Source organism: Charadrius vociferus, unplaced genomic scaffold (assembly GCF_000708025.1).
Source record: "Charadrius vociferus isolate BGI_N301 unplaced genomic scaffold, ASM70802v2 scaffold373, whole genome shotgun sequence".
NCBI lineage: Eukaryota > Metazoa > Chordata > Aves > Charadriiformes > Charadriidae > Charadrius > Charadrius vociferus.
Genome location: NW_009647681.1, coordinates 278328 through 293953, shown reverse-complemented (window position 1 = coordinate 293953; position 15626 = coordinate 278328). Strand labels below are relative to the sequence as shown.

The following is a 15626-nucleotide window of genomic DNA, read 5'->3' as shown; positions in this document are numbered from 1 at the left end:
CCCTTTGATCTCTGGTGCTTTTGCTGCTGATTGATTACATTTTGTTCCCTCCTCCACTCCTGCCATCCTCCGCTCTCCTTGCTCTCAGCAGCAGCAGCAGAGCAGGGCTAGCCACATGGCATCTGCTTTTTGTCCCTTTTCAGTCCTGAGGAAAAAACCCAAAACAAAACAAATTATTTTTAAACATCAAAGGTCCATTTTTGTAAAAGAATCTTCCCATTAATGCTTTGTCTGTGTGTGGTTTTTGAAGCTAAAGAGAGAGGCTGGATAAAATCTGTGCCGGCGTCCCTCCGTTTCTTGGGCTAAAGATGGTTTACAGACAGCTGCATGCTGACTTTGATGTCAGAACATTAATTATTAGAAGGTAACTTTACACCAGATTCCCCATGAGATTAGAGCTCCCTGAGGTGGTAGGGAGGAGGTGGGTCTCCAGGGAGAGCTCGCTGCTGTGGAAAGCACAATAGCTACTACTTCACTTACAATTAAATAAGTTTTCCTCAGCTTACATGCTTACTTAGGTCCAGGGATGGTGACCATTCAGTGAACCACATTCTTCCCAACACCTGGCTTTATCCCGTAGACTGCAGTTACGTCGACTGCCTGGTATACAGAGTAGATGTGAATAGATGGCTTCAGCCTGCTGTTGAAAAGCGTCTAACATCTCAACTTTGGTAGCAGAAATAGAGAGTTTGAAGAATGAACGTGACAAACCTTAATGCAGCATCTTTGGCTCCTGAAAGGTATTGTCAGTGGAAACACGAGAGCAAAATGCACAGCTTGCTTTCCTCCAGAATTACGTAATGGAAGGTAGAAACTGCCATTTATTGTTACAGGAGATGGTTACCTTTTGTCATGGTTGCAGAAAACAGTAGGTGTGTAGTGGACTGGGAAGCGAGTTGATATGTCTGGTAGCCTCCTTTTTGTAAATCGCTGTGGGAAGGTAGTTTTCAGATTCTGTTTGCCCTTTAGGATTGTTGGTAACATGTTAAAATAAGGTTGTATTGAGCGTACTCGTATTGGAATTGGAGTACTTAAGTGAGCAAATGGTGATGGATGAAGAAAGAGGAATGGGATGATGACTGGACTCTGGGGAAAGAGAATTGGTAGAGCAACAGGACTGGATACCTCTTTCTGAAGAGTGTTTCTTATGTCTGTAAGAAGGCGAGATGTATGGTTGATTCCAGGGTGTGTTAAATACATGGCAGAAGAGATATTATGATATTATTATGATGTGGCAGTCTTTGCATCCTCAGCGGCAAAATGATGATGTCTTTTGGTTGCTAAGCAGTGCTTAGTATGTGCTGTCCTTCTCGGATCAGGCCCTGTTGTGCAATTCTGGAATCGAGTCGCAGGAACTCTGAATCAAACCACCTGAATTATGTTTCGCAAAAACTTACTCATTACAGCTGTCTCCAGAGCTCTCCACTCTGTTATTGGGGGTTGGCTGGAAATGTAATGTTAGGGAATTCTTATTCTAATTGTGTATTTTTGCAGTCTTGTTAAGACATGCACAGATCTGCTCCTTCTTCTGTACAGAAAAGTATGTTTCTCCATGTGAAGTGGTACCTAAATAACGTGCCTTGGTTTGGAAGTTAAGGTATTCAGCATTGGTTGGGGAAACAGATAAAGTTATAGACTTGGGAGCTCAAAGGTAGCTGTGTGTCCGTGTGAGGCCAGTAAGGGTATCCTGCAGAGAAGTAAATGGGGACATCTTGTCTGGATGCAAGTTGGAGGTCCAGAATAGGGCACTTATGTCTGGGACGTGGTGGGTTTTGTATCACAGCTCGTAGGTGGTTCTGGCAGGCTGGGGAATGGCTATAGAAGGGAAGCTCCTGGCTGCCCATTTACAGTACCTTCTTGGCAATGGAGACCCGTTTGTTTGAATGAAGATGTCTGGAAAGCAACACTTGAACAACAGTTCAGATACCCAGTCTGGAGCAGTGAACACACAGTGAAGAAGAGGGGTGAACACTTAGGGCTGAGATATATGTCTGCCTTCCGCTGTCTTGTGACTTCTCGTGTCTTGGCTGAAGTCTTTAGCTACTACCGTGGTTTGGGCAGTGACTGATGCTTTCCCTGTGTTCCTGCTGCTGTTAGGATTAGCTAAAGTGCTTGCTAGAGACAGTACTAAATGCTAAGTTTAGTATTTGCTAATGCAGACATTGGAATTCTCTCCATCGTGTCCCAGCACCCTTCACAACATGCTATAAGATACGCCTGCTCAGTCTTTAGTTTTTTGGTCCTTTTTGGAAGGAGAAGTCTATTGTGAGTGTGTGTGTGTTTAGAATGAAATGAAACTTAAGCCTGATTGAGGAGACTGAAACATACCTGATTGCTGGGGAGGCCTGATTAATTCTCCTCCGGCCTCTGACATGGAGGTGATTGTACCAGACCAGCTGCTGGCAGCAGTTTGAGCCCTTGTGCAACAGGCCCCTTCCCAGAGGGTGGCTCTGCATGCTCAGCATCACTCCCGCAGCGCCGGGCATTCTTCCCCCGAGCCCCGGGAAAGCTGCAATCAGTCTCCTTCACCCACTAGTTAGAGCTGACCCTGCTCAACTTTCTAAAAGTAGCCGAGGGTCCCACCCACACAACCTCGCTCTTCTAATTTCTCAAATTACCCTTTAGTGCCCACAAGCAGAGCGAACATTGCCTTGTAATTTGTGTTGTCGCTTTTGACAATTGAGGGAGACTCCTTCTGTTCCCAAGGGGCCTGCGTCTGGGGGAAGGGAGCAGGGATGGAACAGATGGAGTGAGGACATTTGGGTATTAATTAGGATTGGAAAGACTATATGAGGGAATAAGGGGAGAAGAAATGGGCGTCAGGTTTGTTCATAGAGCTGTGTTAGGCTGGCAGCTGACTCTAAAGAAATGCTGTATTAATGATCAAAGTTTTTGTTCTCATGGACTGCTCCCCCCTGCATCTCCCGTAGCCTGCGGTACACTACTCTGTTTGCTTTCAAGCCTTGTGCATTTAAACATTCCTACAATTTAAAAAGTTTGAATTGTTCAAGAGCCAATAGGTATAACTGCTGCTTGTGTATTTATTTGACTCCAGTAGTGGTTTGTGTTCACATACTGACACAGCTGCTGCCTTTGATGCAAGGGATAGTAGCCAGTATCTAACCTTTTCTAAATTGGGAGGGATACATAATGCTGTTCTCCCTTCAGAGACAGCGAATGCTGTCTGTCTAATGGGCAGGATGGTGTTGGGGGTTTGGTTTGGGTTGGGTTTTTGGGGGGTTCTGGGTTTTGGTGTTGTTTTTTGTTTGTTGATTTGTTTTTAATAACTTGCAGCCACAGCTATAGAGCAGGACACAATTGTGCTGAAAGGTTTGCCGTCGTATCCAGCTCCCGGCACTGGGCTCGGGGGGCAGGGGGAGCAGAGCGGCGGGGCTGCCTGTGCCCCGCTGCGCAGGTGAGAGGGGCGTCTTGGCTGTTCGAGGTCTGTGTGCTGCTTGAATGGCCTCTCCTCAGCAGCGGAGGCATAGGGAAAGTTGCCAATAAATGTATTGAGTACCTTTATTGCAGCCAATGCACACAGTGAGCTGCTCCTCTCACATCTGTCTGCTTTGCCTGCAACAAAGGCTGATTTCAGTGCTAAGTACCTTCTAAGTGCAAAACGGAAGGGTTTTCTCTGTCTAAGGGAGCTTTCTGCACACCAGAAGCCAGGTTAAAAATTTGAGACGTGTACAATGAAACCCGGCAGTGGCTCAATTCAGAGAACCTGAAAGGAGTTTGTAGAGAGATGGGTGGGCGCTGGTCTCTTCTCACAAGTGACAACTGACAGGACAAGAAGAAATGGTGTAATGTTGTGCCGGGGGAGGTTTAGGTTAGACATTAGGATAAACTTGTGCACTGGAAGAGGCTGCCCAGGGGAGTGGTTGAATCGCCATCCTTGGATGCATTTAAAAGCCGTCTATATACGGTGCTCAGGGACATGGTTTAGAAGTGGGCCCGGTAGAGTTAGATTAGAGTTGGACTTGATGATCTTAAAGGTCTTTTCCAGCCGTAATGATTCTATGAACTCAACAGGTGAAAAACCACCTTACACCAAAACAAAGGGTTGCTCTCTAGAGTAAGAAGAAATGGGGTGAGCCCTGTTTGGGAACTAGTGCCGTTGTTTCTGTGGCGAGAGACTGTGAAACGAAGGGAACAGAAGCTAGGGTGTGAGCCAGGAGTGCATGTCAGATGAAAAACTTAAAAGGGCAGTTTATAGTCTGCAGTACGAAGAATAGCACCTGTGCAAGTGGCATGCTGCCTGCAGAATGGTAAGGAAGTGATTACGTACAGAGAGAGTTTTGGAGTACAGCAGAGAGGGGTAGGTTATGGTTTTGGGATAGGAGTAATTTCTGAGTACTTGTAACAAGCTCGTAACTGGCTGAAAGTGTGGTTCAGCTGCAAAATGTCATTGTATTGTAAGTGAAGAGATTCCACAGGCGCTTCCTGGAAAGGAGTCACCTCTCCTTACATTAGATGACTGCTGAGATTATTACACTGACCTTCCTGTGCTGAGAGTGGAGAGCAGCTAACTGCTGAGGTGTGACTCGTCTGACAGTATGGATTCCTACTGCTTGTTGTGAGGAATTGTGCCCCAAGCTCTATCAATATGAAAAAATGACAACACTGACAACCTCTGTATTGTTAGTCTGAACTTGGTGACATGAATTCCACAGTAGCGATTGTATTTCAGTTTGCAAATAGGATCCTTTTACTTTTTTCAGGAACCTTATAGCATAAGCAAAGCAATGCAATTAAGACTAATCAAAGCTTATTTTTATTCTGTAGCTTGTAGAACGAGAGCCACTTGTATGTCACCTAGACCTACTAGAACCACTTCCTGCTGGCCCAGAAGAGCTTCCTGATGAGTTTTTTGAAGTCACAGTGGATGATGTACGGAAACGTTTGGCACAGCTGCAGAGCGAGAGGCAAGTTCTCTTTCTGGGGGCTACTGAGATTGCTCTATATCCTTTTGTTGAGCAGAGTGACACTCTGCACCTACAGCTGGCTGTGATCTCTGGGTGGAGGGTTGTAGATAAGTTACTGGGTGTGTAGTTAAAGAATTAATGATCAGCACTGGAAGTCTCTACCCTTTATGCCATTTGAGTTCAAGGGCTATGTCATGTCTCTGTGACGGAACCTATGTTTTTGTGTGAATCGGTTGAGCATTTGTGCATGGGGTGATTTCACGAGGGTGTTGAAAATTTCATCATGAAGTGTCTGTGATGCCTGTGTGGTGATAAGTTTATCAGAGAACCTCAAGCTAATCAGGGGTGGGCCCTTGCTGAGACGGGATTAAGAGAAAGATTCCTTCCCATATTCTGCATTTTAGGGAGTTAGTCAAAACCACTTAACACCCCACCTCTTTTTCTTTCTTTCCTTATCCCTTCTTCTGAAGGAGAAGCTGCTGCCTTTGTAATTAAATGTGCGTTTACTTGCTAGAGGCCCAAAGCAGTGGTGAGCTCCTGCTATCTGTTCTGATCTGACTTGACATTAACTATTAGGAATTAAATGATGGAATTTGTAACTTGTGATGGAAAAATATATGAACCCAATGATCCAGCTTCAGCAGTAGCTAGTAATGTTTTCAGCCAGTAAGAAACACCTTGTATTTTAAGTAATCGAATTAACCGTTTATTAGACCTTATCAGAAAAGACTGGCTTTGAGACATTACCTAAATGGAAATAAAGCAAAATCAAACTTAGCCACAGATCAAGACATGAGAATATTTGAAACACACTCAGAGAGGGGGAAGAAGCATAGGAAGCTTGGCTAACTATGCATCTTATTGTTCAAGTAGCTTGCTTTCAAATATTCATTTTACTGTACTTTTATTCCAGTTCTGAACTAAAAACTCAGATTAAGATAAAGTAGCCTCTCTATCACAACAGCATTTTGTTGTCTATATGTTCCTTGAAGAAATTAATTTCATGAATGTGTGCAGTTTCAATTGGATCGTAACGTTCCTTTAAACATAACAAGCATTCTCTGAGACCGTGGGACAGCTTACTTTACAGTGTAACCAGGTCTGAGCTGAACTTTTTACTTAGAGCTGACTTTTTCCCCACAGGCCACTGAAATCCACATGAGTACACAGATTGGCCTGAAAATTGCTCTGCCACTTGTGGGTCTGGAGTATTTAGTGGTACAAATGTAGGATCATTTGGTCGGGGGTTACTGGAATACAGCCCCCTCAAAAAAATACCCAATTCCTAAATTTGCTGGTGCTTGTAATTGCTTTTTCCCTCACAGCCAAGGATAAAAATAAAGGCAAGTTAAGCATGAAACTGATACCCATTGGCTTCTGATCACAGCTGGGGAGTCTTAACAAAAACTAGCTGCATACAGTGCAATATTCTAAATGCAGTTAGAATTGAATTCTGACTTCATGAAGAGCTGAGAATTGGTATGAATCAGCAATTGGTACACAAAGAAGGCATGGAGCAGGTTAGTTTCACGTTTGCTTTTCAGACTGTGAGTTGGTGCTTTCAGAGCATCTTGGAATGTTGTGTACCAGCTGACAGTTCTGGGTACAGTTGGTGAAGTAAGCCTGTCCTTGTTTTATTCAGCAGCTGTTCCTGAGACACATTGATGATTCTTAAAAATAAAAAGAGGTCCTTCAAGCTGTATAGGTGTAAGAGATTAACTTGCAAATAGTTGTGCGGAATTATATGATCAAATGTTTCACGAAAATCTGACTTAGTAAATCAGTTGTTCAGAGTCAAGTGCAAACAAGGAAAAGGGACTAAAGCTGAACGTGGGATCTGTTTGATCTAAGCGTATTTATTCTTACAGGAAAATATGTAATTGTTTTATTGAATTTATTGTTTCAACTTAAATACAGGTAGATTTTTTTGCACCCACTAGTCCTTCTAGAACACCAGTCTACAGTTCTTGAATGATCTGAAACTTACAATTTTTGTTTTGTTTCCCTGTTGCTAATTAATACCCATTAATTTCTTGTGCCAGCATTGTTTCTCAGTTTCAGCAGCTTTTATTCCTCCCTGGAGTAATCATGTCCAACTTTAGTCTCTGTTCTAGTGGATTAACAAGTCCATCTCTTCTTGAGTCATCTAAGCAAACATTCCCCTGCCCTTCTTAGTATCTTTTCTGGCATCTGCTGTAGTGAACTTATTAATTTTATACAGTATTGTTGCTGATGCTTCGTAGTTCCATATATGAGATTTTGGGGTAGGAACCACAGGAGGTGGGGAAAATGCTGTGAGGGATACATAGAACAGTTGAGCAACTCTCAGCAGCCCTGAGAGCTGATATACTTTCTTAATAAAAATACATCTTAAAATTACAAAAGTGACATCTTGTCGTCTTCCCATGTATCTAGGAAACGCCTGGAAGAAGCTCCACTGATGACAAAATCTTTGAGGGAGGCTCAGCTGAAGGAAAAGTTAGAGCGTTACCCAAAGGTAGCCTTTGTTCTTTTTTCCAATCCCTCTGGCTAGTCCAGACTTTGTGAATCAATTGTGATCAACAAGATCTTGAGCTACTTCTAGGAATACTTCTCAAATTCCTGTCCCTGTTAATTGTTTGTGGGACTTGCATTACAGTTTTACTGTGTAAAATCAGCTGGCCTGTAACGATATGGTTGAATGGCAGACAATATAGCTCCTTTTATTTTGTTCCAGATGTTTCGAACCCCTTATATAGTGCACACATCAGTCTGTATGACTGAGCTTTTCTGTCTGCCTCTCCTCTGTAGAGTCTTACATTTTGATAGTATCTTGTTACAAGCTAAATGATGAGATGTTACAGATTGGAGATATCTTACTCTGTAAACACAATCCTAATGCAGTTTTTTACTTTGGTGATTTATTGCAAAAAATAAGAGATTAAGTTCTCAACTCAAGTGCTTTCTGACCAATGCTGGAAATAGAATGGTACGAATCACTTAGACCTATGGTGGGAGGATTCCCGCTGCTATGGATGCTTCAAGGTACTGATACACTGTACCCGTCCGTGGGTGCCTTTCTGCTTTGTTTGTGCATCACTTAGCACAGGGAGCTCCTACTCTGAATAAGGGCAGCTGCGTTGTACATGATACTGTTTCTATAGATCAGGTCTCTTACAGCCTTTGAAAGCCAGACAGTCTATGTTCTCTGAGGAGCTGCACAGTAATAGTTAGCCAGTATGCTATTCTACACCTGTAGAATCTTCAATCTCCCCATTTAAAAAAACCCAACTTGCTCACAAATTCTAAGCCAAGGACAGGTTTATAAAACAGCTATAAACAATTGACCTAATGTGCTTTGCCTCTGACAGGTGGTGTTGAGAGTCCGTTTTCCAGACCGTCATGTTCTACAGGGCTTCTTCCATCCTAGTGAAACTGGTAAGAGCGGTCTCCACTTCAGTCTGTGTAGCTGCAGCTAACCTCTCTCATCAATGATTAGTTGCATGACAAAAGAGAGTGGCTCTGGACAGATCTTTCTGCTGTCCAGGGAAGTCATGCTGCTCTGAAAAAGCAGCGGTAGCTAGTTACACCGTTCTTATAGGGCCCCTGAACTGGATGAGAAAAGGGTCTGGGAACTGAGTAAAGGGGAAATTATTTATGGGACTACTTGACGGGGACTGTCAGGCTAATTGACGGCAAAAGATTTTTGCTCCGGAAATTGTCCCACTTGATGTCCCGTTATTTGTGTCCAAATGATATGTTACTGAGATGAGTTTGGATACTTCTTCTGCGTTAAAGCTTTAAAAGTTTTGGAGAAAAACCAACAACACCCACACCCACCCCCCCCCCCCCCCCCCCCCAGGTCCCCACCAAAACCAAAAAACCAGGAAAAAGAAAAAGAAGCTGTAATAAGAATAACAGGGGATGAACCTTTCTGGCTCCATCAGTTCACAGAAGGCAGTCAGACCATAAACCGAGTAGCTCTTACTGTTGTTAATTGAGGTCCTTTTATTCTCAGCTGGCAGCGAGGGTTACCCACACAATTTTATTGATACTTTTCTATGGAACAAGAACTAATAACTAGTTACCAGAGTCTCACCTGGCTGGTCTCTGCAAATCTTGTAGCTGCTCTAGGATTTCCTAGGAAGAACTTCACTGGCATTGTTAGATTTTGCTAAGGGACCAGCATGTCTAAATGTTTCTGGTTTTTGGGGGTTTTTTCCCTCTTTTCTCCAAGATACTAATAATAGTAACTGTTCTTTTGAGAAAAAGTCAATCTACAGACATTGTTGAGGGCAGTTCTGCTGGTAGAGGTTAGCCTTTTTGCCCAGCGTCTGAAGAAACAAATGTCATTCAGCAGACCTTTCTCTCCTTTTTTCACAGTTGGCATTTTGAGAGAATTTGTAAGAAGCCACCTTGCAGATGCAGACCTGCCATTTTACCTGTGTGAGTGTGCTGTTGGTAATACTTGGCCTTACTTTACAAAGCCTGTTCCTAGCTGTGGTGCATATGGGATGTTGTGATGCCATGAGGTATGACCTGGGGAGGAATTCCTTCCCTAAGTACGGCCTCAGAGTGCAAAGGTGGTGTAACCTGCTCGCTTGGCCACATTATGCTTCTGTCTAATAAGAAGCCTATGTGGGCACTGTGAATGTGTCACTCCTTTAAAGATCAGTAATCCCTCCCATAGCTGCTGTATTTATTGTTTTGGTTGCTGGATGGTCCTGTTTTGTAACTTGTTTTTTAACTTCAGTTATTGCACCTCCCAGAATCATCTTGAACGACGAAAGTTTGACACTCTTTGAGGTAAGGATTCACGTGTGTGCTCTGTGATTCTCTCTGACTTGCTGCTCCCCTCCACCCTGCCATATGCTTTAGTTACTTTTAGAAGAAGCTGTATAATGCTGTGATCCCTGTAGGCTTCTGCTTAGCCAAGACTAATGGAACCAGGTGTTTCGGAGCACAAGCTCTTCACCAGAAGAGGTCCACCTTGTGCAGCAATAGGCACTGGCATATTGTTGCAGGCTTGCGGGGGTCGCATTGTTGCATACATACATACGCTCAGTGCCTTACGGAGTCTGAACTGTACTTAACCTCAAAACGTTATTGCAAGAGCTGAGCTAATGCAAGTTAGCTGTATCTGTAGTTGGACTTGTGTCATAGGAGACGTGATGCTGGATTTGGATGAGTAACTGTGTTAAATGTCAACAGCAGGAGCCAGAGGCCAATGTGGACAAAAATCTAACCTCTTTGATAATCACTATGTGAGAATTTATTTTAAGCCAGCTTGTACATTGAAGAATATGTACTCTATGTGTGTAAATTTTCTCAAAGGCTGAAATTTAGTTTTTTCAAATCCAGATTCCTGGAGGTTTTTTGCAAATACCAGATAAGGTGGTCTTGAAGTCTCTGGCTAGAGACTCTTGGCTGTGTAAATCACACATCACTGATCGAGTGATTTTGCCAGTGACTTAGCCCCAAACTCACCATGTTTAAAATGTGCTGTCAATCAGGGAGAGGGATAGAGAAAGGCACCTTTCAGGCCGCCTGGTGAATTAGGTAGGGATTAGCATGCCTCTGAAGTTGTTTGTAATGGAGCTTTCCAAATTCCACAGCTTCCTGACCAGGCCTTGTGGTAAAAGTACACGTGCTGCTGCTTTTAGACCATTGAATGTTCAGGGAAGCAAAGTGTGGATCTCTGTGTTCGCAGTGGGAGGTCTCTTCCCTTCCTAATATCCCATTATTTAGTTAATAATGAAGGTACCAGTGGAAAGCTCTTTGTGTCTTTCAGCCAGGAGATTTTGCCATTTGGGCTGGAAGGCAGCGCTCCCAGCTTCCTCTGACTTGTGCCACCTCTCCCACGTCTGCCACCCCAAACACTGACTCAAGGCACTCGTGGTGGGGAAGGCAGAGGACAAATCTTCCCTTCAGGTTTCTGAGAAATCCCATGAAGGGGAAACTGGCTATGGTTGCATTGCCAATGATACATTTGGAAAATGTTCAGAGGAACAGCAGCTAATAAAGAATGTTCAGCGCTCGTTCGCAGTTGTGAGGCAGGGGAAGCAGCCGTGGAGCTGCGACTGGCACAGACTGGTCTGACATGGCACATCCACACTACTCTGCCTTTCTCCGTCTCTTCCTCCCCTTTCTTTTTTTTGGTCTTTAGCTGTCGTGTCTGAGCACATCCCTCACCTAGAGTTCCTTTACACACATTTTCTAACATGCTTTTTGGAAAGCTTTTTTCATCCTTCCAAAGCATGGTCTCTCTGCAGCTCTCGCCAACAGAGGCCTCCTGCATAAAATGGGTGTTTTTCTGTCTTTTTCTAAGATTTGGCTGGGATGTGTTCCCAGATTTCCTGTCTCAGCCTTCAGACTTGTGTCCCTACAAAATATACTTCTTTCTTTTCAGTGTCTTTGTAGGAAATTATATTCTCCCCCATGCTGTATGCCACATTTTCCTCTAGAATCTCATAGGCTTCATTTTGGCACTATTTTTCTTTAAGATGGGCTTTTTTTTGGTTTTGTGAAGTACGTCCTAGATGGTGAAGACTCAAAATCTGCCTCTGTAATGAACCTTTTTCCTATTCTCAGTTCACTTTCTATTGGATGTTTTGTTGCCCCTTCAAATTCGAGGTATTTGAATACCTTTCTGATGCCGCATTCTTCCATTGTTTTCTGTCACTGTTGGAAAAATACCCTGTCTGCTCACATGCCTGTCCTTACCACCTTGCAATCTCCTGTGAGCGTTCTCTTCCTCTTTCTTTGGTAGCTTCTAAATCCTTTGCATACCATACTCATTCCACAAAGAAAAGGGAGGTTTTTCCAGCTTCTCAGTAAACTTCAGTGCAGCACCCTCTTTGCTCCTATTCATCCAACCTCTGATGCTGTCTCCAGCCTCTGTTGTTAGCTTCTAAATAAAGTTCCGGATCCTCTGCTTACCTGTATTTACCCCTTTCCCACCTCCCCTCCCGCTCACCCCCCACCCCTCTGTTCTTTTATTTTCTCTTCTTCAGCACACACCTAATATTTCTCTGGATGTCTTCTGAAACATAGCTTGTTCAGTGAAACACCACCGGAGTAATTATGTCTCTCTATCTTTGAGTCAGAACTTTATGGTAGGAATTTTGTTTAATTTGCTGTGTTAAAGCCTTTGTTCCATACCTGGCACCATTACTTGTGCTTGATACATGTGTGGCGATTTCCCAGTTTCCTAGTTGTGATATTTACTGTGGAATTCATTCCTCACAGCAGCTCCCTGAAACATATAAAAATGTGTTCAATTAGTGCTCTGTAAAGACTTACGGCCCGGTCTTTTAGACTCCTTTGGAAATCACAACTTGGTGAAGAACCTGGTCATTTTTAGTGTCAAGCGTCTTTAACTTGTAGTGGCTTTCCTGAGATTGAAGTGCTTGCTGTGTCACATAGCAAAGGTGCAAAGCCTTGATGTTAGTACAAAACTCTGACTGTCCAAGATACGGTGCTCAAAAGCTGAGAATTCTCCTGCAAATCGACTGTTTTAAGGAATGATTTTTCTCATTTCTCACTTCCTCTGTGTCCACACAAAAGAAGAATTGCATCCAATTAAGATAAGGGATGGCAAATTCAAAGTTGATTTAAGATTTTTTTTTTTTTTCGTGCAACTTGTAATCACAGTGTAGTCTAATTAAACTAATTAGAAAGTGCTTGTGTCAGGAATTTGGGCATAATTAAAGAAAAAAGGATTTTTTAGGCATAATCTAAGTACACAGAATCATTACAATTACTTGCAAAATGTGGAAAGCAAGTTAAATGTCATGCTTAAAATACTTTTGGGGATTGTAACACGACGTTATGAAGACATTATCATCACATTACTTAACAGTTACGTGACTTGGCATTTTCTTCTTAACCAGCTGGCTCGGTGTAGATGCATATGTGGGGAAAAATAATTTGGACTTAATATGCATCTCAGGGAGCTCTTGGGTTGATTGTTGCTGCTCCAGAGCAGCAGTCTTAAGGTGTTGAAATCATCAGCTCATTACTGAAGAGTAGTCAAAACTGAAACGACCTCCTTGCCGAAATCCAATGTATTCTGAATGAAATAGATAACAAAATAAAGAACATCACTGTGCCATTGTATGAAACCAGGGTTTGCTCACATCTTGAATAATGTGTGCAGATCTGATCTCTCATCTTCAAAAGGAACTGGTAAAGGTGCAGAAAAGGGGAATGAGTGTCATCAGAGGTCTGCATAGAGAAAGACTAAGTAGGCTACGACTTGTCAGCCTGCAAAAGACATCACTGGGAAAGAACAGATCAAGGAGAAGCTGGAAGGAGAAGCTCTCTCCAATACAAGAGTGAGTGGCATCAAGTGAGGCGAGCGGGAGCTAGAATAGATGGAAGAAGGTAGAAAACTGAAGTGTGGAATTCTTTGTCACAGGGCGTTATATACTAAAAGTATACACTTGCTCAAGAGAAGCTTGAACAAGTTCAAGGAAGATATCTACTGAGAGTCTCTCTTAATATATAGAAACCATCTCGGGAAGCTTCTAAACCGAAAATATTTGCTATCTAATAGTATTAGGGGAAAGTATCACGTAGAAGCAAAGAGCAAGGATACTGTTCTCTGTGCATCTGGTTTTTTATTCACCGTTAGAGACAGGGCGCTGGCTGGCTGGAGTGGACTTTTGGTCTGTGTACAGTTGTTCTTACGTCCTTGTGTACTGCTGGAGGTGGACTGACCAGGCTGCCCGGGCAACTTATCTGACCTGACAGCAATTCCTATATTGACTCAACTACCCTCTAAATTGAATGATAATGTACTAATACATGTGAAACAATACACTAAATTTCATGTATAGCAGAGGATTTAAACTGGCATATGTGACTTGTTTCTTTGAATATCCTGGAATAATTAAGTCTTTGTAACTGTACTGCCTGTTAAGTGTTCAAGTTTTTTTCTCAGCTTTATGATTTCATTAATAGAACTATTTTGTATATAATTCTTCCAATTTTAAGGAAAAAAAATGCAGACTGTATGAGCCTTAGAGTTATGGAGAAAACAGCTGATAATTTCAGTGGAATTTATTATATTTTCCTTTGCTATATGACATCCTGTGTAGCATTTCATGTTTGTGAAAAAAAGATGCAAAGTATTAGCAACTTTTACGAGATGGTGTGTTCTTCTGTACAGTACAAGTGATGATGTGACACGTACAGGTAATGGAAAATGAGTATGTGAAACAATAAGGGCATTGCAAATTCCTTCTAACCAGGTTTCCTGTAGAAGGGTTTTTTTGCACACAAATTTTTGTTTTTTCTCAAGATTTCTGCTGAAAACCCTACAGTGGATGTTTGTCATGTTAAAGAAACTTCAACTGAGCTGCTGAGTCAGCTGAAGAGACTGCTGCCCCAGTTATTCTCACATCTGTCCACTGGGCTGCTGTGTATTTCATTCTACATGAGTTGGATAAATACAAACAGTTTAAATAACGGACATTTGCAGGCTCTGGTCTCTTGACTGAAGCGGATTAGAGTCTCATAACATGCAAATCCAAATGGTTGTTAATATCTTGCAGTGGGTGGTAGTGACGGGCTGAAGGGGTATGGTTTTAGCTGGAAGGGGATGTGTGTCTGCAACGTCGTGAGAGTAAAGGTTTTGCTCACATCTTACTCACACAGTACAAGAGTTTGCTGATGCAGTTATGCCAATGGACCCAAGCAAAGTTTTTCTGCAGGAGACCTTGATAGAGTTCATGGTGAGTTTAAAGAACTCACGTCTGAGTTTTGTATTTTTTTCTCCTTCTGCAGTTGAGTATATGAACTTTGCGAAGTTTGTACTTGTAGCATGGCTTGTCCCTGTAGCGCATCTGCTGCAGAAACCTCAGATGGTTGGAAATGTATATGCAGCTATAGATATTTAACTTTCTAGATTTTTTCACCTTGCACATTCATTGTGGCATTTCAAAATGCTACTGTTTTCAAAAGTTTATCTCCACAATTAGGGAAGCCCGTCCAGTTCATCACAGCTTATTTGCAAAAATGAGTTGATGGTGAAAGGAACAGGCCAGAGCATTTTTGTAATCAAGTTATTTTTCTTTAAAAAAAGATAAAGTTTTTTCATTCAAATTATATTCAGGGAGGCTTTAGCCTTGACTGCGGGGCCAGGCCCTAGGGCATTGGAAATGAGTGCATGATTTGACCCAAATGCTTGAGGCTAGCAATGCTAATGAGGTGAGCAGAGTAGAGGCTTAGGGATAAGGGAAGACGCACGTCCCTGGAGTGGCAAGAAACAGCAGCGGGATAGATTTGGTTGAGGAGCAAAGAAATTCTCCTAAGTTCAGGGTGAGAAGGGAGAAGGCTACAAGGGGCTGAGGCAACTTGGAAGGATAAAATGGAGTGAAGAGGGAGGGAGCAGAGAGAGAGGTGTGTCTGGGCAGGGTTGGGTTCCACTCTCCTTGAGTTTTAGATTTTTGGAGCAATGGCTTCTGCGCTGCCAGGAGTGTGTGCTGGGGCAAGCGCACATGAGCATGTGCATTAAAACCTTGAAGTTGTTTGATGCATCTGGGTGTAAAATGGCCATTATGTAAAACGGGTCTGCACGTGGGAGGAGCTGTGTTTAATGCCAGTGGCCATGTAGCCTGTGTCCCCTGCTTGGGGCCCTTCAGGTCATGATCTGTTATGGCAGGAATGATTCTGTGTGTTTATAAACATTTTATTTGGATGAAACATCGAACAGGAAAA

At 42.8% G+C, this 15626-nt stretch overlaps 1 protein-coding gene across 1 annotated transcript in view; it reads left to right on the top strand.

The window, feature by feature from the left end:
- The window catches only part of ASPSCR1 (alveolar soft part sarcoma chromosome region, candidate 1), a 50742-nt gene that overhangs the window by 17321 nt on the left and 17795 nt on the right, over nucleotides 1-15626 (top strand). The window contains exons 6-10 of the mRNA XM_009881284.1: nucleotides 4786-4925; nucleotides 7341-7422; nucleotides 8276-8342; nucleotides 9288-9350; nucleotides 9658-9710. Coding sequence (XP_009879586.1) covers nucleotides 4786-4925; nucleotides 7341-7422; nucleotides 8276-8342; nucleotides 9288-9350; nucleotides 9658-9710 — 405 coding nt within the window. The remainder of the gene's footprint in view (nucleotides 1-4785; nucleotides 4926-7340; nucleotides 7423-8275; nucleotides 8343-9287; nucleotides 9351-9657; nucleotides 9711-15626) is intronic.